Raw genomic sequence first — 24,376 nt, forward strand, 5'->3', positions numbered from 1 at the left:
TTCTGGGCTACTGTAGAAACTCAATGAACCAGGACCTGCTCCCTGTGTAGATACAAACAGCTCATTCTAAGGTGACAAAAACACAACAGTTCTTATTTTCAGGTTATCACATCCCATTTCTGCATATCTCCCTAAATCCTACACATTAAACTTTTAAATCAAGTTCAAGCTAAAAAATAATTTATTTTGAGTCATCTGAAGATACTGAGTTTGACAGTGTTGTGTTTGTTAATGCAAGTGTGACTAAATTTGTGATTGTAATTTTTTAAAATAAAAACAGAACCTTTTTACACTGTAATATAACTTCCTCGTGACACCAGTAAGTCGTTTCCACTGCCTCTTTGGCGTTAAGTGAATCTAGTTTACTCAAAACACATGAGCGGCATTCAAGAGGCTTCAAGATGGCTTTTGATTTAACCACACTGATACACTCGGTAAACAAACGCAGAAAGAAAAGTGTGGGTTGACATTTCCAACTTATCACATGGTATCAGGTTTCCTTTGTGTACACATGCAGTGGCTTGGTGTTTGGAGAGAGCTTAGTGAACTTAGTGACTTTTATTTCAACAGCCAAGAGATGGCAACTGATATTCATTCTTCCTGTAACTTTAATTCCTGCGTCCTTTATCTCTACCTCTCTGCAACGTTCAGCATGTTGTTTAGACCATATAATAAACCAGCTTTCTTTCCATTGCAACCACTAAACATGAAATTTAGCTTTTTCACAGCCCCAGAGAGGAGCTGTAACGACATGACAGTCCTCTCCAACACACACATACTGTGAGATATGGTGTGCAGATCGTGTGGGAAAGACAACTCCGGCAATGTCGTTCTTGCTTCACGCTTTTATTGTTGAAGAAAAACAGCGCACTAACCCAAACGCCTCGGCAGAGCACCTTTTAAACACTCGTAACTGTTAAAAGCTGCAGCTGCATGAGGATCAGTTACATTCTTTATCTCACCTTGTAGAGCTTTTCCGAATGAGAGCCATAAATTTCCAGACTTGTGCTGTTCGAGAGCGGCCGTTTGTCTATCTCTAGTGCTTTTTTTATCTCCTTTTTTTTTCTCCCCTCCACATTGGCTTCAAATTAATTTCCTCGCAGCTGTTAACAGAGGTTGAAAGAAATAATAGGCTGTAATTATTAAAAGTCTACAGGGGGAGGTTACATAAAACATCAACGGGGTGAGAAAGCAGCCAAAACCATAGAGTCATGTTTGTCCTGAGGAAGAACAGAGAGAAATTACTGGCAGATACATGTGTGAGAAATGGACGACTTTTGTGGTTAACTAACTAATTCCCGTTTTGTCTTTAAGTAACATAAACACCTTTTAAAGGATGTAAGAAAAAAAAACCTGATTAGCACCTAATTAAGCAATGGGACTGCCCATTGTTTCGACTAGGGTTGTAATGGTTTGAGATTTTAACCATACGATAACAGCCTCAGAAAATATCATGATTGGTGGTTTCACGGTATCACAGTATACGCTACACAATTATTATTATAATTATCAGTTACAGTGACCCTTACAGTGATGTTAACAGAGGGCTTTTTTGTTTAATAAATGTCTTATTATACGTTAAATTTTAAACTATTTTTATGCCTCAGCAATGGCTACGGCCACAGCTGAAGGTATTATGTTATAGGTTTGTCTGTTCGCCCATCTATCTCATTCTCGTGAGTGCAATATCGCAAGAACGCCTTGAGGGATTTTCTTCAAATTTGGCACAAACATCCACTTGGGCTATTTTGGTGGTTAAAGGTAAAGGTCACTGTGACTTGGTCTGTCTCATTCTCATGACTGGGATATTGAAGAAGGCTTTGAGAGAATTTCCTCAAATTGGGTACAAATGTCCACTTCCACGCAACCATGAACTCATTAGGGTTTGGTGGTCAAAGGTCAAGGTCACTGTCACCTTGTATCAGTGTCATTTTTGTGAATGCAATAACTCAAGAAGTCTATCAGGGAATTTCATCAAATTAGGCACAAATGTCCACTTGAACTCAACGATGAACTGATGTCAATTTGGAGGTCAAGGGTAACTGTGACCTCACAAAACATGTTTTGGGCTGTAACTCAAGAATTCTTATGACAAGATTTCACACAAACATCTGATAGGATAAAATAATGAAGAGATGACACCTGGGTTCAGTGTCTCAAACATCGCTGGGAAACTATAACTAACTGCAGGGAGTGTGTATTTACAGAGAAGCAAGACTTTAAACAATGGACACGTTTTTGAGATAACAGGCTTTTCGTCTGATGGGACATTTTTCGGACTAATGGGGCTTTGAAAGTTTATGCCGTTGGAACAATGGCATGGCACCATTAGCAGTAAAGTCATGCAGAGAGATTATTGAGTAAAAGAAAGATATTTCAACAACACTGATAATTTGCTGGAAAAATGGAAATATTTTGAAAAACGCGAAACCAAAAAATGTGAGTAACAACACAGACTCTTAGTGAAACCAAAATAAAATACTTCAGAAACACGTGTGTATCTTGGAGAACCTGTTAATTCACATCAGCCCATAAAATCACCATTTCTCAAGGAACGCTGCCCGTGTTCATGTAAACTCCATATCCATTTCACACTATATGAAATGCATATCAGACATGTCAGCCGGGGCCAAACAGATGTATCACAGTGTGTCCTTTTGCAACTGGAAGGACGTGAAGAAGAAATATTACAGAAATGTTAAACATAGCAAAACCCAAATGTGACGAGGAGGCGCATCATCCAGTAAGCCTGAAGGGAATGTCTGCGGGTCAATTATAATACAGGTTTTTATTTGTTTTATACGACCAAATTAAATGATAATCACCTGATAATAATGCAGCTACTCAGGAAGGAAATATAAAATAATGTCAGAATGCAGTGAATAATGTCAGTAGTCAGAAAATACTTGCCTTTTGTACCGCTGATTCCTGACTCATCCAGCTTGGCACATTAAAATAACAGCCTACACACTGAAACAATTATGAGAATAATATGGGGTGTTTTAACAGCTGTAGACTGGGGGGAGGGCAGGGTGAGAGGAGCTGTGGGATTCGATGAATCGTGGAATGCCAAGAGAGGAGAGACCTATCACAATACCAGGATCTCACTCACCAGTGTCAGAAAAGGTACATTTAAGTATTGAACAAGTTGGAAATGAAAGGCTTTACAGAGATGCAGATCTCTTATGCCAGTGGAGGGTTCAGTCAGATGTGTACAGCTGAATTATTTCATGCAGACTCTGACATGTCTTTGGCACAGAGGTTCTCAAGTAGGTTGTATTTATGAATATTTTCATGTGAATCTAAAGCAGCGTTAAGTCCTTTTGAAGGTCAGTGTTTTCACTCAGAGTGAGAGATTTCTAAGTTGACAGATAGATATGTCCGTGTATTGAATGTTGTATAAGGCTCATGCAGTTTTTAAAGTGACATACAGCTGGTTTGAAATTTTGGGTGCCCTTCAGGGCTCCTGGACGTAAAATGTTGGAACGAACTGGGTGACGTGATGTTAACTGTATGGATTCTGTCACTGTTAAGAATGTGTTATGTCACCTACGGTAAAAAGATCTGGAATGGCAGTTCCTGAGTTTTCCGTAATGTCAGTGAATCTGTTCTCCCAGCAAAGTTGTGTTTTTAGATGCTGTGGAGCCTGTCAGTCAATACGAGCACCTATGACAGTGATTTGTGTGAGATACCCACCTGTGATTGGCAGAGGAGAGAGGGTTGTTGTTATTCCTGCTACTTTGATTGCATGTATATGAATGTAAGCCGAGGAGCGGGAGTTGTTGAAGTAGCCACTAATGCAGAGAACACCTTGTAAAGCAGACATGTTTGTTGTTGTGGCGTTGGCTTTGGCCCACAATAGCCTGTGTTGAAGTTAAGGAATAAAAAGCCAGCAAAATGAGTTCATGCCTCGTAGCCTCATTGTTAAGGGGACGCTACAATATGTTACAAAAGATCTACGTAATGCAGTTCACAAGCCAAGTTTGGAAACTTTTAGCTGTAGACCTACAGCGTTAGCGACAGGTGCTATGGTTCACAGTGGGTCGCACAATGGCAAGTGCGAATGTAATACTGGAGCTGGAAGACACGCCTGTAGGTTCCTGGTCAGCTACATCAGCACTGGAGAGAGAGTTGTGTAAAAGACAGAGATGGGGACTCGAGTCATTCTGAGTTGGACTCGAGTCGACTCGAGTCGCTGTTTTGATGACTTGTGACTTGACTTGACAAAAAATAAAAGACTTGAGACTTGACTCAGACTTGGAAGTTAAAGACTCAGGACTTGACTTGAGACACGATGACTTGAACGACTTGAGTGTTATTCACATCATGTTTTTGGTTAGAATATAAAATTAATAAATTAATTTAAAAAATAATGTCGATTACCCGGTAGGAGCGCAGGCTGAGAATGGCGTTGTCATGATTGGATCACTACCCTGTCAATCAGTCATGCCCTCTCTACGTACCTTACGTGTTTATTGGAGAAACAGGCCCTCTTATATCAGATAGGCATCAACATGTCAGCGGGAGGGGTACCGAGAGTCATCGTCTTCGTCTTTCGGAATTACCATTATTACGGCAAAAGACGAACAGCACAGTGCAAGACATGCGGCATAAACATCTCAAACAGCCAGACAACAACTTCAAACTTTGTTCGTCATTTGAAGAGTCATTCTGCCCAGTAAGTGCTTGTCAATTAGCTAATATTATCTGGTTAGTCGGTAGTTAGCTAACGTTAGCTTGATACGATACGGGGGTGGGGTGGGGTGGTGGGTCGGTTTGGTGGAACTTGTTTTTTAATTTATTTGCTAACATTAACCCCAGAAAACATGAGCGAACATTCCGACCGGTTCATCACAAGACCGGCTGTACGTTTAATGAACGAGCAACACAGGGTTAAATGAGCTAAATGGGTGATTTTGGCCGCTGCCTTGGTTAGTGTGTGTGTGTGTGTGTGTGTGTGTGTGTGTGTGTGCATGTGTGCGCGCGCACGCATGGGGGTCGTCTCTGCAAAGTAAACATTGCAGCGATGAAGTCAGTGTTTACTGACAGTTACTTATATCTTGTCTTTTCACTTTATTAAGATCAGATTCTGCAGGTAAAATTACAATAATAAGGTGACTTGACTTGGACTTGACCTATTACAGGACTTGACTTGACTTGGCTTGACTTGCCATAACCTGTGACTTGACTTGCCCAAGAAAAAATGACTTGAGACTTACTTGAGACTTGCACATGTGTGACTTGGTCCCATCTCTGGTAAAAGATGAGGATGGTGTGCAGGCATCACTCCACTATTACAGGTAATGTGATGGCCAACATGCTAACGCACAACTGACAGCATCACCCAGATGTGATGTTCAGTTATAGAACAAAATGAGTCCCTGATTTGGACCAAAGCAAGACAACTCTAGGTCTGAAAGCAGCCTTGCTAGTGGTCTGTTAAGAGTTTCCTGCCTGCCAGCACTTTTAAAATGTACTTATTAATACGTTATATCTTGGTTTCAGTTGTAGCATTAGAGATGCTGGTAGGTGGATTTTCTTAACTTTAGACAGTCAACCTGGCAGTCTCCCTGTGTTTTCAGTCTTTATGCTAAGATAATTATTCACCTGCTGGCTTAACCTTATTATTTAGTGTACAGACATGAGAGTAGTGACAATCTGAGTGCATTTCCCAAAATGTCTAACTGGTTCTTTAAGCATACTGGTTAAAAAAAGAATTTTTAATAGCAAAGTACAACAACAAGCTGCAGCTTTTTTGGCCTGAAGAGCTAGTCAAGTGCAGTTGAGGGATTAGTGTCTTGCTCAAGGGTACATTGACCCCATGTGCAGACAAGTGTAGCTGGAGTACGCTGGAAAATAATTTCAACATCAAGTTAATGACGGTTGATGTTTTGGCTTAAGGTCTGCAATGTCTTTCAGCCACGAATGTCTGCACGTAGGGAGACAGTTGCTGATAAAGGAGCCATTTTCTTTAATCCTGCCCTCTCAAGGTTATCGACTGGTCCAGGAGTTTAAACCGGCTCCTTTCCAGTAACAAACTCTTACCTTTAGGTCGCAACAAATGCTCATCTTCCTACTACGGCTCCCCCTCTGGCATCCATGTGTGATACTCCTCTCACCACACGAGCCCCTGGGAAAACCGCATAAGACACTCCACTCCATGACCCAAAACATCTGCGGCTAATATGGGTCAGTTTTATCCCCAGGTCCTCTTAAAAGAAATCCTGCACATGACAACTAAACGAAAAACACAAATGGCATGAATCAACCAAGCTGCGTGTTATTTCCCAGCACTTGTATCAACATGCGAGGGAACCCGCTGAGCTGTGAAATATCTAAGCTCGGACACCCGTCGGTTCTCCTCTGCTCCAAAAAAGGCTCTTCCTGGGTTAGGGTCAAGCAAGGAGAGCGTAAGAACCCCACAGAGTATTTGCTGTACAAACAGCAGTCGAGTTATCGTGTCTGGAAAGTGGCATTTGTTGTGACTGTTGAAGGGTGGGTTAAAGAAAGATAGTGAGTCCAGCTGCAGGGTAAATAGCAATGAAGGTTTTCATAAGATGCTTGAGTTGCTTAAATATTCAGGGGATTAAGTTTTAAGCAATAATGTGAGGTGAAAAGTTTGAAGAAATGAAATGATAACCTCCTGAGGGGAGACTTTAGTGGGCCACATCCATCAGAGTTATCATGCAAGGGCAGCAGCAGTTCACCCCACACTGCAGTTTCTTGATTAATGCAAACTAAATGACTCTTTTCAACAAAAGAAAATGCACCAACACCCATTTCACAATCAGAATCTCAGCCTTAAAAGCCCCCCTAAAAGTGAGATTTTTTTGTGTGGGCATGCTGCTGGGCCCACAAGCAGTGGGGGCCCTTTCTTATCAGGTAACGTGACCTCTCCAAACAGTGAGAGCTCTGCTGGTATCAGGATTCAGAGGAGAGTAAACATCTGTACTTGACATGAGCGAGCAGCTAAATAGTTTGTCAGACTGTGATTAAGTGCATGACTCAAACGATGAGGAAAGAGCTGATAAAGATGTCCATTAGCTGTCCCGAACTCTGTCTCACACTGTCGGTGTGTTGCCGAGCTTTAAATAGAAGCACTTCTCTTCATTGTGGCAATGTTTTTGTAGCCAATCACCATTTACTGTATCTGACGAAGATAATTGTTAATACTCTGAATAAAAATGTAAGCCCAACACTTCATGAGTTGAAATAAAAGATTTGAGACTTTTTCTTCACACAAGAGACTTATTTCTCTCAAATTTTCTTTCCAAATTTGTCAAAATTCGTGTGACTTGCCAACACAATCCAGTCACCTGACAGGTGTGGCATATCAAGATGCTCATTAAACCACATGATTATTACACAGGTGCGCTTTGGGCTGGTCACAATAAAAGGCCAATCTAAAATGTTAATTTCACTACCATAAGCTGTCTCCAAAGTTGTTTCCCAGAATTTGGCAGTACATCCAACCAGCGTCACGACCACAGACCATGCAGGGGTCAACAAAAAGGAACACCCATTACCAGGGGCAAGTAAAATGCCATGTGGGGCTAGTAAATCTAACTCAGTTGCCCAACTGGTCTAATGTCATTCCCGAAAATTTGGCAGTACATTCAACCAGTCTAGTGAGCCATTCCAGGACCTCCACATCTTCTTCTTCACCTGCAAGTTCCAGACCAGCCACTGATTTGAACTTCCCTGAGACACTTTCTGATAGGGGTATCAATACTATCCTGCATCGATTTTTCCCCCCGCCCCTAGTTTCTGACAGTTTGCGCAAAAATTCTTCGGTTGTGCAAACTTGCTGTTCCATCAGCTGTCGGGTGGCTGGTCACAGATGATCCTGCAGGTGAAGATGCTGGATGTGGAGGCTCTGAGTTGGTGGGGTGGCATGTTTCAACGTTGACCTTTTTTTTTTTGTCAGAAATCTACTTGCCTTGAAGTTTATTTGCACTTACATACACATACAAACTGTTTTATTTATGAGGGGTTATCAGATAACAAACACCAAATGTAGCTGTCATGTTGTGACTGTTTTTTTTTTTGCTCTCAACCTACCACAAACTACGCAATATGCAATTGGAGTTTCACCCACATCCATCCATCTAACTGCACCCAACTAGATTGTGGTTTCCAGGATAATTAAGATGCTCACCTGTGCTTCAGCTCATAAACTTCTGTACCCGTCTGTAGCCACTGCCATTTTCTTGCGAATACCTGATCGATGTTGTGCATGTGAGAGAAGCATGTTGGTTCGCTCCTTCGCAATTTCCATCATCAGCTCTGGAAAAAACTGTTTCATTTTTTTTTCCCATATGTCTGGTCAGAAAAGGAGGTAGCTAGATTTACCTGCCCAGGCAACCATGCAATCCTTATGGTTGAGCCCTGCATGGTCTGGGGTTGTAAGACTGGTTGGATGTACCGCCAAATTCTGAGAAACTACATTGGAGATGGGTTATGGTAGTAAAATTAGCATTCACTTTACAGGCAGCAGCTCGGCTGGACATCACTGCAGTAAATCTGTGACATTGTGTTTTGTGATATAACTGCACAGTTGCCTTTTATTATGACAATCCAGTGGCACACCTGTGTAGTAATCATGCTTTTTAATCAGCACCTTGATGTGCCACATCTGTGAGGTGGATGGATTATCATGGAAAAGGAGAATCCCTCACTAACACTGATGTTAACAAATTTCTGAACAAAACTGAAGACAGATAAGAGTTTAGTGTGCATAAAAAGTTTTAGGATTTTTACTTCAACTTGTGAAAAATGAGAACAAAAACATTGTATGTTCATGTTTTTGTTCAGTTCAGAAAAATGGTTTCAATTGTCTCTTCAGTGCGATACCAAGAAAAGCACAATCCAACTCAAAGCCTCGAATCCTCCGCTGCAGCTCTGGGGCCACTTAAGTGTTTTGTTCTTCTTCTGTGGTGCATGAAGACCTTTGTAGTCCGGCTTTACAATTAATTTTCTGTTCGTTTTGTGGCAGGAAGTAGAGTCAGATGCCGTTTGCCACAACTTCTTGGCCTGTGAATTGCCTTCTTGTTCCAAGGTGCCACCCCCCCTCCACCCTCAGACGATTCGCGTCTACTGACCTCTAAGTAGGGAAGTTTTATGCAGTTGACCTTTGACTTTCACGTCTCCGTATTTATGTCTGAGAAAATAGTGGAATTATGACACTTAACACTGTCGCCTACATGTGTCTGGGGCTGCTCTGTGAAGACTGGGGACCATTGAGACCACAGGTCAATCCATGACACCCTTCTCTCTTGTTTAATAGTGACGCACTGAAACACATTCGCTCTGACATGCCGTGAAAACCTAATAAATACCGTTTTTCGAATGGATTGTGAAAGACTGTTATTAAAGTAGTTTCAGACTGCAATGAAATTCTCCTCATTTCTTTTATGAGCATTTAATTATAGTCATTTACAGAGAGAAAGATGGTGCAGTTTAATTTTGCATGCAATTTACACTAATTACAAGATTAATTCTCAATAACTGTGAGGTCATACAGTTAACGCCAGACATGATTTTAACTAAACTGGTCACAAACACAGAAGATATGAGATTTAAACTGCTAAAGCACTGATGATTGGCTGAAACATTCAGGACTGGCCACTGAGAGGCTCTTTCAGCAGGTCTAGTGGGCCCCCCAGAGGACGAGCAGTAAAAATCAGTGCTGTCTGTGAATGATGGCACAGAAACATCCAACTTTTAAGTGTAATATATGCCATAGCCTTGGGTCATAAAGCAGCACTGTGTTTGATTTTGTTTTTGTTTGTTTTTCTGTAGGTCTTTTGTATAGAATAGGTCTTGCAGATAGAAAATAATCTCTTTGCAATTACCAAAACACATTCCAGATGTCACGCTGTAAAAACAGATGGTCCCACGGTACAATCAGTCAATTCATAAATAAAAAAAAAAAAAGTTTAAACTTAATTAAATAAACACAAACAAAATCAAGAGCGGGAGGAAAAACTCTTGGTACTTTTACAGTGCGATTACACAATGGCTCTTTATATGGAGACGAAGCTTTTACATGAACCTCAGCTAATTCAGGTGTCACCTCTGCGGCGTCATATCGGCGCTTGTTGACATGTCTTAGCGCTGAGCCATCTGTGAGTAACAACTTAACACAATCATCTGTTGGGGGTTAGCCCTGTGCACGAGGAGCCAGAAGCCAGCAGTAGCCTCTTTGATCATCCTCCTGATGTGTGGTCACAGCGGTTTCACTCCGCTCTTTTTGGCTCAATCAAGGCCCCTTGAACACAGCAAGGTCCAACTCCACAAAACAAGAACCTGCCCGCTGCAGAGGCTCCGCCGCCATCCAATCAATGAGCAATCAGATTCCCTCTTATCTATTTGGCTTGGCTGGACGTGGATGTTAATCAGTCCCATATCTTCGTAATGGTGTTCCTGTTAATTGCCTTCCCTCGTTCTGGCTGTATCCTCTTTCGCTTATGATCTCTATCTGCAAATGAGGTCAGAAAGGCATATGGGTCTTGTTACTGAATCCTAACAGGGGACGGTTGGGAAACAGTGCTGGCCGTGTGGCCTGGTGTTTAAAGCTGTCCTAAGATCAAGGCACTTGTCGTCGCTCCCATGTGTTGATGTCACTGTGCTGTCAGCCCTTGAAGTTGTTCATTATGATCCGTGTTTAAGCCTCAGCTCTCCAGCAGTCTCCAGGATACAGCACAGTGTGTGCGGCTGCCTTTCAGAACAGTGTCCAGAGTAGGTTTTTCCACAATGGGGTGATTTAGTCCCTGTTCTTATCGGGAGTCACTTCCCCATGAGAATGGTTTGATTTGCATATTCATTGAGCTTTTGCATGTGACGCCGCTCTGGTTAAACCTGGTGACGGTGTGATATCTGGACAGCTCCAGGGCAAGTCAGCCACCCGTCTGAGTGACATGCAAATACAAATATAATGCAGAGCATGATTTGGTTAATCACATTCTGTACCATGACTGGCCTGGACTGACCTGGTCTGGAAGCAGGGTTTTAATCATAGAAATACAACAAGAGTAGAACGAACATTCCTGTTTGAATTAGAGCTTTGATTCTCTGCCCGCCCACGAGGTCGGGCTGGGCCGGGCTGTGATTTCTTAATATTTCCCAGGCTTGAATCAACTGCATTTTCACCAATGTACCGATGAAACTGGCAGCTCTTGTGTGCAAATGTCAGGAGTTGCAGTGGACTGAATCCAGAGGGAAAGAGACAGAAAGAGAGTGTGATGGAACAGCAGAGCAATATCGTGGATAACCAGGGGAGAGAGAGACAGAAGCTACAAGGAGACTAGGTTAGCAGTGTTTGCTTCTGCCTCCTCAGCAGTCCGAGAGCAGTGATCATCATACATGTGCTCGATCACCATGGACTGCTGTGTGCACTCAAGACGGAGACGCTCTGAGGGGTGCAAACCTCTGCTGAACACGTCGTGCACAAGACGCAGAGCCGACAGCAGACTATTGAAATAACAGGAGTCAGACGAAATAAATAAGAGGAGGTGCGAGGGAACACAACAGCCCTTTGCACGTAATAAATGTTTTAATTGTAAAAAAAAACACATTTTTTATTTTAATTTTTAATTAAATTATTAAAATTAAAATTTATTTAATTTTTCAATTTATTTTATTTTAGTTTTTGCATATTTTTTTTACAGTAGAAATTCAGGTTTTTAATCAGGCTCGGGCCCAAAACTGCTGCCAGGGTTCGAGCTCAAGTCGGGCTTGGACAGAGACTGACTGTTTAGGTTTATGTGGGATCAGACCGTTTTTTTGGGGGGCCTGATTAAAACTCTAGTACAAATCAACATAGCAGGATGGTCAGCATTTTTATGTGTACTACTGCCATTGGAACCATAGCGGGCTAACATCCGCTAAACGTCTGTAAAAACAAACTACATAAAGCCACAGACTCGCTGAGATGAGGTTTTGCAGTAACAACCAAACAGGCAGAGGAGTAGTACGTTTTCAGATACACAATGGTGACTATCAATTACATATTTTGTTTTGTTTTTTGACATTTATTTCATGTATGTTGAAACAAACCAAGAACGAGTGAGAGCTGCTGCTCAGTGGACAGCTGAGAGGCAGATACGGGGATCTAAATAACGTGCGGATAAGTATATTTACACATCTAACTTGCAGAATTAAGGATTTATTTCAACTAAACCAGAGCTGGTGAATGTCTGAACAGTGGACTAACTAAATAGATGAGTGACGAGACTAACTGAGACAGCTTTGGTGAGTTTTATTTCATGTCTGTCCAGTTTGAATTCAGTGTGTTTTGCGATGAGTTAACAAAGAAATTAAACCAATGTTAGTCTTAGTTTGGTGAAAGAGATAAATTTGGTTTGGTGTATGGTTGTATTTTTCTGTGTAATAAGGAAACTAAATTTGAGAATATGCCAAGATCTCAAACAGTCCACTGTCCTCTCTATTCATTCTATTTCTACAGCTTTAGTCTAAATCAAATTAAGAGTTCAACCCTGCCGCTGACACAGCATGACAAAATTGAAAAATTAATTTGACAAATGAACTATGATGCAAATATACGTCTTTGGAGATGGAGATCGACGCGGATCAGAGGTCAGCTGAGTCGTACTGAATCGTCTTTTGTCGCCTTCTCCCAAACCCTTAAAACCTCCTTTCATGGCGAGAGGGTTAACTGTCATGTGTTTGAAGCTCCTCCTCATGCATAAATAAACCTGTACCCTCCACTCCCTGGCCAATCCTTGGGCCTGCTCTGGGGAGCACAAGGTCTAAGAGCATCCTCCATGAAGACTTTCTCTTTTCTAACTTTGCTTTGATTTTACGCTCATTATCCCCCCTGCAGCTCTGCCGGTCCTGGACAAGAGACTCCGTACCTGATGAAACAATGGGGGAACTGTGCTGTGTGGCGAAGCTAAGCCGAGCTCGGGGTGACAGGAGGGGATTGCATTGTCTGCCTACGTCACACTACCACAGGAGGAGAAGGAGGGGGAGACGCCATTATCCCCAGTTTCTGCAGACCAAATTAATTAGCAGCAGAACGCTCCTGAAAGAAGAGATTCTCCAGAGTGGGACATCTCAGCCAGTCAGTTCTCCTCATAACCCTTTGTTATTCACTGGTGCCCAGCTGTTGTGCTGCTGCTGTCAAAGCAGAGGACCTTCTCCCTGATCTTCAACCTCCTCGCCCCTAATGATGCCCCTGAGGCATTGGGGCTAGAGGGCAGGTGGCAGGGTGAGAGGTCTCCCTGGATGGGACTAACTCCTCTCACTCTGATGACTTCTTGTTTGAAGTACAGCAGACGCTAAAGATCACAAAGATTTGTTGTAGCTTGATTAGTGAAAAAGTGTTTTTCAGGATGATTCATTAACTGAAGGAAAATCAGTGAATGAGAATATTCTCTCTACAGAAAATGAAAACACTCTGGTACAAACAGCAGGTACAAAGTGGTCGGCACTGATTATTCTAACTGCTGGAATCTGAGAGCTTGTTAGGCTCTGTGTACACATATACAGATATTTTTTAAAACAGACATTTCCCCCTCTGCTTAATAAAAAAAAAGATGTCCTCATAACCTTTGTTTTCCAGAATATCTCCGTCCACACTAGAATGCACAAACAACTCTGACCATTCACCGGCGTCAGCTGTCTATAGCTCCTCGTCACACGCACTGAATTGACTTTACAGGATAAATTTTCCAAAACACCTCCTGGAGATCTCGTCACCGTTGATTCCCCTTCGCTTTAAGGATGACGGAACTTAATCAAACACACAAGTGGTGCTCAGGACATGCTTAACTGTTCCCTCCAGTCCTCATCGACAACAATCCCACTCTCAAAATCGTCTGCTGGTTTGATCAGGTCTGATCCAAAACCAGTGGACTGGCGGACTTAGAACCGTGAACGCTGTTGACGGACCAAACGACATTGGGCGCAGCAGACGGCTCCATACGCCCATGAAGTGGTGCAGCAGCACTAAGTCTAAGTGTAAAATACTCATTAGACCAAGCAGTGCTAACAACATGGAAACAAACTGGCTGTCCACTGCTGTTGTAACTGTTTCTGGTGCATACTCATTGCACAAAGAAACAATGGGCATGTGCAAATTTTTTTAAAAACTACAAAAATGCTCCTTCAATCTCTCAGGTTTCAACACTTATAGTAATCAGTGCCGACCACTTAACACTTGCTCTTTGTACCAGAGTGTTTAGATATTCCATAGGGAGGATATTCTTAGGGCCTAAATCATAAAAAAGAATACCATAATTACTGGGAGGAAAAAATCAAATTCTTACATGTTAAAAAATGTGAAAATACTACTTTTTATTTTACAAATTTCGATGCAGTCAAACTATAGATGCATATTCCATAAAATATGTAAAGGGTACTGCATTAAAAACTGACTTAACTGTGTGTGCATCTCCTCCCTTTATAACTGAATATATAAATAGTAACTTTAAACGTTAAAGTGAAGAAAAGGCGAAAAAAATACATCTGATAAATAATTAAACTACAAATGAACAGAAAAAGTAAAATAAAATCTAAAGCAAACTGCTTAGTAAAACTCCTCTGTACTGCTCAGCCACAATCAGATGATACAATACTGACCCCTAGTGGACTGTTAATGAAACATCACATTTAAAAAACTATCTGTCCCATGGACTACCAGGGATCCTAAACACCCACTGTGCAGTGGAGTTCTGCTGACACATATCATAAAAAAGTAAAATAAACTAGTATTTATTGATGCATGTGTGACTTTATTCACAGTGTTTCCAGCTTGTTATTCCTCTTGGACAGTTTCTGCTCACAGTTCTGCTTGAGATCCATCTTGGCTCGATTGTCTTCCAGCTGGGTCACTGTGAGCAGCCTGAGTCCTCCCTGCTCTCTGATTGGACCCACGGGGCCGATCCTGGGCAAGCTGGTGCTTCTCTTCATGGAGTGTTCTGGATTAGGTAGCAATCTCACGCACGCAGGAGCCCGTGGGCCCTCTGTGGCCCCTGTAGTGAATCCACTCATTCTCTTGATTGCCCTGTGTGTGTCAGCGCTGTGAGGCGGTGCTGTTTTAGAAAATGAACAGGCGTGGCGTCTCGGCATGGTGACGGGAGTTGTGGAGACATCTCTGCGCTGGACCGTGTTTGACGTATTTTGACTGACGGCTCTCTTTAAAATTGGGACACATGTCTCGGCTCTCCTGGGATGAACATCATGTTTCAGGTGGCATTGCAGAGGATCCTGAGACGTGTGAGGGCCCCAGGAATCTCTCAGCCTGGCGTTGACTTCCATGTTGATGCTGACTTCGTCCTTGCACTGTGCCTTCTGGATGGCGTTGACCCTGAGGAGGATGGAGTCGCGTGTCTGAGGATGATGGAGCCCCCTCTTCTTTATCCGTTCACGCGTTGCCTTCTCACTCAGCATCACAGACTGTTCAGCAGTCTCACAGCGCTCCCTGGCTATGAAGGAAAAATTTCACTCAACTGATCTCAAAACATATTTCCACTATTTCTAACTTGAGCATGCTCACCTTGTGCTTGACATTTATCGGAGGTGGGCAGGGAGCAGGTGTCGTAAAGCAGCTCAGCTCTCCTTGGTTTCTTGTTACAGTCGTGCATCTGTTGGCTGTGTGATGCCACCACTGCTGTGTGATCGGCCCCGACAGAGGTGAGGGGAAGCTTTCTGACTGAAACAGATGTCTCTGAAACCAACCCATCCTGAGCCGCCACATCAGCCTGGCCTCTCTCTGTTGACTCTTGGTAATCCCAGAACACTTTGGCAAAGTGGTAGAGCTTCACACCGGATGTCGCATTCACTAATATACTGAAGGAAAGTGTAGAGAGAAAGTATGAGACACAAATGTATCTGAAGACCACACTAATAAGAATAATACAATTGTTGAAGAACTTTCAGAGCTGATGATTTAACAGCTGAAGGAGACCTCAGAGAGACTTTGATGGATCACACACAGTATTTAATGAAGACTTGATCAAGGAGAATCACAGCTCAACATACAGCGTGTAACACTGTATATACCGTCACCTGGCTCGTTCTAAATCACCTCAACTGTTTCTTAATAATTGTACACATCTAAAAAGAGACTCTCGTTTGTTGAGCCTGGGGCACAGGACAATGCCCCTTCCTCTTAAACTTGGAAGCGATGGAAATGGAGCAAGTTAGACACCCTTACCTGGGCAGCTGTGTTCCCTCCGCCACAACTGGAAGACGATAGATGGAGTGTGTTCATAACAAAGGTCAAGTACCCTGACCTTGAAGCTTTTTTTAGGCCTTCTGCTGACCTGACTGTTACCTCAAACATTATCATCCATTTCCTTTACTGACCAAGGCTTAAGGGGCGTAACACAACAACATGCTCTTCCAACAATAATAGAAAATAAACATCTGAGTCACCTGTTGTCGTGGAAGTGCAGCGACAGTATTCGGCCTGTTTCTGCCTCTGCTGTGATGTCTCTCAGACAATCTCCGGTGAGGAAATTAAATATGCGAATCTTTCCATCCACACAGCCAGTGATGACACGGAGGTACATGAGAGTCAGAGATGTGACCTCCCTGCAGACAAGTCAACATTCAAGTCAACATTTAGGGTTATTAGATGATAATATATGGCTAGCAGTGTCAGGAATGGCAGTGGGTAGGGAGATGGTGACAAAATACATTTAAAAACATACTAATCACAATGTATCCCTTTACAATTAAAAAACAAATGTTGACGAAACTAATGATGGGCAAAATGAGCAACTCTTTCTAGTGTCTGCTATGTACCGGTCAGCCTGTCGAATGTCCAAGTGCTCATGACTCGAGTCGAGACTGACGCCAGCCAAGGCCACAATGGTGCATTCACATGCTGCTCGAATGGTTGTCATTCTGACTTCGATGTGTTTGTGAGCTTCAAGTTGTAATGTGGAAACAACACTGATGCTACAAAGATGTGCTGTACTCTACTTTCTTGCTTGGAACGTTTAAACAGCATGATGACAGAATAAAGAGCTTAGGAAAAGATCAGGTGAGTAATATGATTGGGAAGTCATTTTTCAGATTATTCCAACAGCAATGGAATGCAGCACAAGACTGCAGAGGTAAGTGGGATGTCTACTACTTACCCTTCACACTACTTGCGCTGTATTATAACAGAACGTCTCGGAGAAACTGGCACCACATTTCACAAAAGTATCAAAACTCGAAAGGTTTGGAAGGTTTGATACATGTACATATATCATCTTGAAGATACCGATACTGTGACGAGACAGTCTGCTCATCACCAAGTAACTCTCTGGGCATCATCAACTCCAGAGGTTTCTTGCTTACTTTGGGTGGTTGAAGGTCATGAGACACTCTTGAGTGTCGCAGGCAGTGCTCCAGGCCATGACCTGACCGTTACAGTCCCCGGATAAAAGGTGCCATTCATCAAAGAACAGGCACTTCACAGAGCTCCTGTGGGCGTCAATCACCTTTGGGAGAAATGTATGAACAAATGCAAATATATCAAATGTAGATGTATGTACAGTATAGTGTCCTTAACAAATGACTCATATCCTCACCCTGAGCAGCGATGCGTTCTCCATGTCCCATATTTTAACAAGGCCTCGATCACAGCAGCTGTAGACTGTTCTTGTGTTGATCCTCACACATTGGACAGGACTCAGGTGCTTAAAATTAAACTCTTCAAAATGCTTCCCTGTGTGTAGACTCCACACTTACAATGTGGTGGATAAGTTCAGTTAACATAATGTTTTAAAGCACTAAAGGTCTAGTGTGTAGGATTTAAGGGGATATACTGGCCAGAATGGAATATAATAGTATGTTTTCTTTAGTGTATAATCACCAAAAAATGTTGTGTTTTTGTTACCTTAGAATGAGCTGGTCATATCTACATAGGGGACAGGTCCTCGTTCATGGAGTCCGCCCTGTTTCTACAGTAGCCCATAACTGAAAAACCGAACAGTGGCTCTAGATAGGGCCATTTGTGTTTTTGCATCGGCCACCGTAGTTTGCAGACGAGCAGCATAGGAAGACACTGATTTGTAACGTGAAACTGCTTCATTCAGTGTCTCATTTATAAAACAATGAGTAGGATCCATACTAAAAATGTATACGGACAAAAGCCGAAAATGGTGCGCGCCAAAAAATGTTCAACAATTACTACAGTCAAGCTTCCACCTCACCATCTGCATCACCAATTTCCCGTCTCCAAAATGTTCGTAAGCGTGGGTCAAAGTTTCTCCCATCACATCTTTTTATACATCACAACATCTGTTTTAGGAGAGTAGGAGACCTCTGCGGATATTTCGTTGCCAGGAAAAAACCTCCTGAACATCTAGATCTTAAGTTATTAGAAAAAAAAGATGAGCACACGTTAGCAGGTGCTGGTATAGCGGCCCATCTTCAAATAGCATGATTTGTAACTGAAACTGCTTTAGTTTTTATCCCCCGGTCCATTTATTTTTGAGAGGAAAAGACCTCTGGGATGATTCAGCTCCCCATAAAAATCTCATGAACAACGAACACTGAAGGAATCCTCTACGTGGGTTCACTTACGGCACACGTGAGAAGTTTCAGTTGGTTGCAGGCTGCAGTCCTCACCACTATATGCCACTAAATCCTACACACTGCTCCTTGAAAACATGCAGATTATTGTCTTAATCTTAGAAATGTGTTGGCAGCGTCACAAAAAGGGTCATCGCTTGAATCCTTTGTATAAGTATACAAAGAATCTTGTGTAAAAAAACCAAAACAAACAAATACAAACAGCAATACAGCTCGTGCAAATTCAACTACAAGACTGTATTTCTAAACCATAAAACTTCCAGATTATTCATATTTCTGAATGTCTGAACAGAGACATTTATTCCTCAAAGGCTGCTCACCTTTTACTGAACAGTCTCTGGCTCCTGAGACAAGTCTGTCCCCGTGGACGTCCAGGCAGTTGACGGTGCCACTGTGACCATACAGCACCATCACACACCTTTCTGTCTTCACATCCCAACACCTACACAGAACAAATAAACACCCGCCCCATCAATTCAACTTCAGTCACAAAGAGGAACGTTTCATCATTGTCAGTAATGAGCGTCCGTCTCCTCCTCACCTGATACTCGAGTCGCAGCTGGCAGTTATCAGCAGATCTCTGTCCTCACAGTGTAGCACGGCCCGGATGCCGCCAACATGGCCCTTCATCACGGACACAACTTTTGTTTCTGATGCCATGTAAAGCAGACGCACCGCCCGGTCCTTGGAGCTCATTGCCATGAATGATCCACCTCTGTAGTCCACCACTCGACGTTGGTCTTCTCTGTCAAACCCCAACAAATACGTTTTTTATTCCAGCTTGCGGGGTTTAGTTAGGCAGTCTTAACAATAAAGACAACTGAACGCACTAACTTGTCCAGCAGCACCGTGGTGAAATATGCACCACAGTAAACATTTCGCTCTTCCATTTGCACCATCTTAGTTTCGATTTTGTCATACGCAGCTTCAAATGGATTCACCTGTGAAATAAAGGTAAAAAAAAGATAATGAACATACTGACAAATGTATTTCTGGTACAAAAAAAGAAGTTTTTAGAGCTCTTGTATTGTTTTTTGACCTGTTGGACACTGGGATGAATATCAACTTTGGCATTATCCTTGACGGGTACGGGGACTTCAGTGATGTTGGCGTAAGTTGGACTGACCATATTAATACCTCTACACCTCTAGAACAGAAAAAAACATTACTGTCATTCTTATTTTAAATTTAAAAGAATTATGCCGATTTGTTACATAAAAAATCCTTAAAAACTACAACTATACACACTTTTGAATCCTGTAAATATACAAACACTCCACCTTCATCATAGCCGTAACTTGATCCTGAAAATGTCTTCTGAACTTCATTTCCTCCTCGGTTTCTTGTGCAAGGTGTTGCCAGTATAGACAAACCCTCTGGCAGCGTTTCAAAGTGTGCTCGTCTAACAGACCTGGCAGAAGACACAGTACAGTATAACATCTGCATGTATACAATATTACTAACAGTAAGAGTTAAGACAAAAAAAAAAAAGCGATATGTATTATCTGTCATCATTTAGCCTGGACACCGTTTATACGTCATACAATGGCATGCTCAAAATTTTGTTAGACCTCACTTGAAAACGCTTTGCTGTCTTCTTATAGTCTTCTCCTGCTTTGTGGGCTTCAGTTATTTTGGTTTTCAGAGTGCTAGGCAGCTTTTTCGAGGAGCCCATGGCTGCTGATTGTGGGACAAGGTCTAAGGAGTCATATAAAGCTTTGAAATTTGCATCATCCGGCCTTTCATAACAATGACTGTGAACAATCCAGAGCCCTAACAAGCTAATTATGGTCTGAGACCATGGCAAAAGTTGAGCTGATGTGTCTTGAGGTGCCCAAGCTTTTACATGGTGCTCTTGTTCTTATTTTTCCACTCTTAAAATGTACAACACAAAAATGATACTGTAATCTTGTCTATAATGTTGAAAAGCATAACTTATCTTTAACTCAATGCTTTTTGGAGTTCACACCAATGCAACTAGATGAGACGGTGTATCATCTCTATGCAACAACTCTGTACTTCCATTCTGATTTGCAGCTTTTCAGGTTTATTTTGTGGCTGAATATAATTTGTAGGAGTTGCAGGTGACACCGTCAGCCGGCTTGAGTCGAGCCCAGGTGGCCAGTTCACACCGCTGCAACTTTTCTCTGCAACGTTCTTGAACAGTTTTGTCTCATTGTGAATCTTTGGTCTGAACTGGGCTTAAAGGAAGAAAACATTTACCAGGAACAAGCCTTCTCGAGTTAATGGGAGACTCGTTGGTACCTATAGAACCCATGCAGAAATCTTAACTTGAAAGCTCAAGGGATCTCTTTGAAAATGGTCATGCTAGTTGTTCCCTCGCCAAAATTTAGCCTAAATTTGGAGTGTTATTTCCCAGCAAGCTATGGCAAAATGGTTTCTACCACTGGTGGTCTTAGGTTGCCTATTTTCACAAGACACCACTGTCTTTGCTGGCTTAAAAAAGGAGGGCACCACAGCCTCTTAAAGACTGTAATGTTGGCCTCCAATTATTTTTACCAGCGGTGGTCAGTGGGTGGCCACTTCATTCAGGGCTAACTACTTGAATGAAGCGGACTTAACAAGAGCATTCTTGAGTAATTAAGTTGCGTCCCCATAGTACCATTCGACTGGCTCCGTTTATTTCTCAGTGTAAGTACACATCAATGATCACTTCAGACTGAACATGAAGGCAGTGAAAAGTCGACTCCACTTCTGTAACCTAACATTATCAAATTAATGTGCAGTGTGTATAATATTTTATGTTGCATACAAATAACATGATAGCAAACATAAAAACTAATTGAAATGTATAACAAATACAAATCTGGCATGTGTCTCTGTTGACAGTATCAAAAGTACTGCATCTCATTTCAGTAGTGTTCCCTGTGTAGATGACTTACCTAATATCCTCTTTGACAGATCGACAGGCAGGCAGCTGATGAAGTCTCTGTGTCTACTGACTCCAGAAACAGACTTTGAGGACCCCGGGACCACCATGAGAGCAGGGTCCTCTGAGTCTCCATCACTGTCCTCATCACGCTGACAGGTACAGCGACCACTCACTGAAAATTATATGAGATTGTTATATGGTGATGATGATTATTATTATTCAAAATAAACAATGCAAAGTGCCACTGAGCAAAGATCTTGTTGGATTAGATTGATAGCCACTGTGCAGCTATATCTGTGTCCTTTGTCGACATCTAGTGGTGCTCAGTGGGAACTGCAGTGGAAGAGTCCCCTGCAGAAAATACATGAATAAAAGGTGTTTTCTTTTTACCGTTAAACTGCAGAAAGCCTCGTTTCTGTCTGACCAGCAGCACACTGGTTAAATTAGCCACCATGCGCAACAGCTCCGGATCACAGAGTGAGAAGAGACGGCACAGATAATGAAACTGGGTCCAGTCCGGGCTGCTGTTGAACCAGTCCCAGATCTGATTCAGGTCCATGCCGTGTGGTTTCCCGTCCATCCCCCGGCAGCGGTGACCCTGAGGTGCAGCCGGGCTCTTTGACCTGGCGTAGTTGAATAAACTCCATGAGGTGACACCCAGCACCCTCTGGATGTTCTCCAGCACTTTAACGTCTCTGCACCGTAACAGCAGCTCCACCATGAACCTCCTCCTGAATCCATCCGACACCCTCCACACACACGGAGCGGAGCCCGGTGGTTTGGGGGCGAACACGCAGGTCGGACACATACCGCACATGTGTGCACATCCCTCCGCTGTTTGACGGTCCAGCTCGCACGCGGACGCACTTCTACCAAATGTAACCGACTTCATTTCGACGCTAAAAGTAGTTTGTGGCGCTCGCTGCCGGTCGCGTCGTTGCCAGGCAACCGTTGTTACTTTTTCTCCCCAAACAACAGCGACAAACATCATTCAGCAGGTTGCCAGGCAACAAGGAATGGATGCTACCAAGGCAAAGTAGCCGAGCTAGCTATCAAGCTAATGCACCTCTGGTACTCAGCTTCAGTGTCCAGGCTGTGAAGTTTGTGTGATAACTTTGCAATAATTTTCTAGCATATGTAGTTGTCTGTGCCTGTTTCATCACGACACAACCCAGACTTCCCTCAATTAAATTGTGCACAAAAGTAAATTTAATATCAGATTAGACTTTCTTGATTCCTACAGGGGAAATGTGTGTTGCAGCAGCACAAAGAGAAATGTGTACAGATAAACAGGGAAAGTAAAAAATAAATAATAAGAGGTACATATAAGGTGTCTACAAGTCCTTCAAAAGTCTCAAAATGCCTTAAATTAGTTTTTCTTAATAGGAGGCCTCAAAAAGTCTTAAATAGTCTTAAATTCAGACTTGGTGGGTCTTAAATATTTTCAGTCACATTAAAGTGAAAATCTTCTCCAGCCTGATGGACCCAGAGACTGTTTGACTGACCAAATAATTGCTCTTAAATTTCATATAAGGTGGTATTAAAAGGTCTTAAAACACTCTGATATAAAACCAGAATAAAAATAGACACAATACAAGAGTCAGCTATAGCAATATGATATACGTATATAACAGTATGTATTGTTTGTCTCTATGTGTCAGCCCTGCGATAGTCTGGCGACCTGTCCAGGGTGTACCCTGCCTCTCGCCCGATGTAGCTGGGATAGGCTCCAGCCCCCCCGCGACCCTCAAGAGGATGAAGCGGTTAGAAGATGAATGAATGAATGAACAGTATGTAATGCAGTATGACATTATAACATATTCATAGAGCATAATATGGATAGTCTTTTATTTTTTTAAAACATATATTGTACTTTATTTTCATATAAAAATCCATGTGATTTATTGAACGTTTTTCTATTCTATATTTATGTTTGTTGACTTTTGCCGTACTCTTTGTTTATGTTTACTGCTAAGCTCCAAGTCACCAAGACAAATTTCTTGTACTTGGCAGTAAACCTGATTCTGACAATGGTACAATAGGCCTCTAATATAGTATGGGATATAATATATGGGGTAAATTAGAAAAAGGGCCGTAAATTAAAAAAAATATTGTTGAAATTGCATTTATTCTTCTGAAGATATCACAGGCTGTTTGTCTCCAGTTTTATGCATGGATAAGCGTTTTAAAAATGTACTTCTTTAAGGTGTTTGTTATTTATAGGGTAGTATGCAGTGGTTTTACTGGTCCGGCCCATCTGTGTTCAAATTGGACTGTATGTGGCCTGTGAACTAAAATGAGTTTGACACCTCTGTGTTAGAGGATACAATGTGTTTGTAGTATGAATTGTATTCAATTTCACAACTGCGTGTAGCTGTATTTGCAAATTATATTGTTATTTTGTTGTATTTTGCAACTTAATATTTGCATTGTTTATATTTTGATATTTTGAACGTCACTATGAGTTAGTTCTTATATTTTGCACCCTACAGTTTTTAATATTGTAGTTTATATTTAGTTTTATATCACCTATATATTGTTTTGTTTTTTTGGTAATATTTCAGTACTTGTACATTGCATGCTTGTCTCTTATCATGAGGGATGTTAGTGTACCCAAGAAAAAGATCCGTGCGCCGCCCGGGAATCGAACCCGGGTCGCAAGAATGGGAATCTTGCATGATACCACTACACCAGCGGCGCCGTTGAACAGCAGGCACCTGACAACTAATACATCGTTGGTTAATGTTCGTGAGAGGCTGTTTTCAGTACGGTAGGGTTGGTGTTATATGTTTAAATATTGCTTGTTGGACTTACTGGTAAAGTACGGTGAATCCGTGCTATAGTAGATAAACCGCAGCAAGCCATTTTACACACCGCTAACACTTTTATTTTGAAAAATAACGGAAATTTAGACCTTTATGTTGAAAG

At 42.1% G+C, this 24,376-nt stretch overlaps 1 protein-coding gene and 1 non-coding gene across 2 annotated transcripts; both read right to left on the reverse strand.

The window, feature by feature from the left end:
• Positions 1 to 13,699: 13,699 nt before the first annotated feature.
• On the reverse strand, positions 13,700 to 22,396 carry fbxw10 (F-box and WD repeat domain containing 10). The gene is made up of 12 exons (XM_049563138.1): positions 21,839 to 22,396; positions 21,459 to 21,620; positions 19,836 to 19,966; positions 19,595 to 19,702; positions 19,390 to 19,496; positions 19,097 to 19,300; positions 18,876 to 18,997; positions 17,550 to 17,704; positions 17,317 to 17,459; positions 16,402 to 16,560; positions 15,521 to 15,813; positions 13,700 to 15,449 (listed from the first exon to the last, which is right to left on the reverse strand). The coding sequence occupies exons 1-12, from the start codon at positions 22,338 to 22,340 to the stop codon at positions 14,761 to 14,763; spliced, it is 2,775 nt and encodes a 924-aa protein (XP_049419095.1). The 5' UTR covers positions 22,341 to 22,396; the 3' UTR covers positions 13,700 to 14,760.
• A 1,681-nt stretch (positions 22,397 to 24,077) lies between these two features.
• On the reverse strand, positions 24,078 to 24,148 carry trnag-ccc (transfer RNA glycine (anticodon CCC)). The gene has a single exon. It is a non-coding gene; the product is annotated as a tRNA-Gly (tRNA).
• Between the last annotated feature and the right edge of the window lie 228 nt (positions 24,149 to 24,376).

This window comes from Epinephelus fuscoguttatus, linkage group LG20, assembly GCF_011397635.1.
Source record: "Epinephelus fuscoguttatus linkage group LG20, E.fuscoguttatus.final_Chr_v1".
NCBI lineage: Eukaryota > Metazoa > Chordata > Actinopteri > Perciformes > Serranidae > Epinephelus > Epinephelus fuscoguttatus.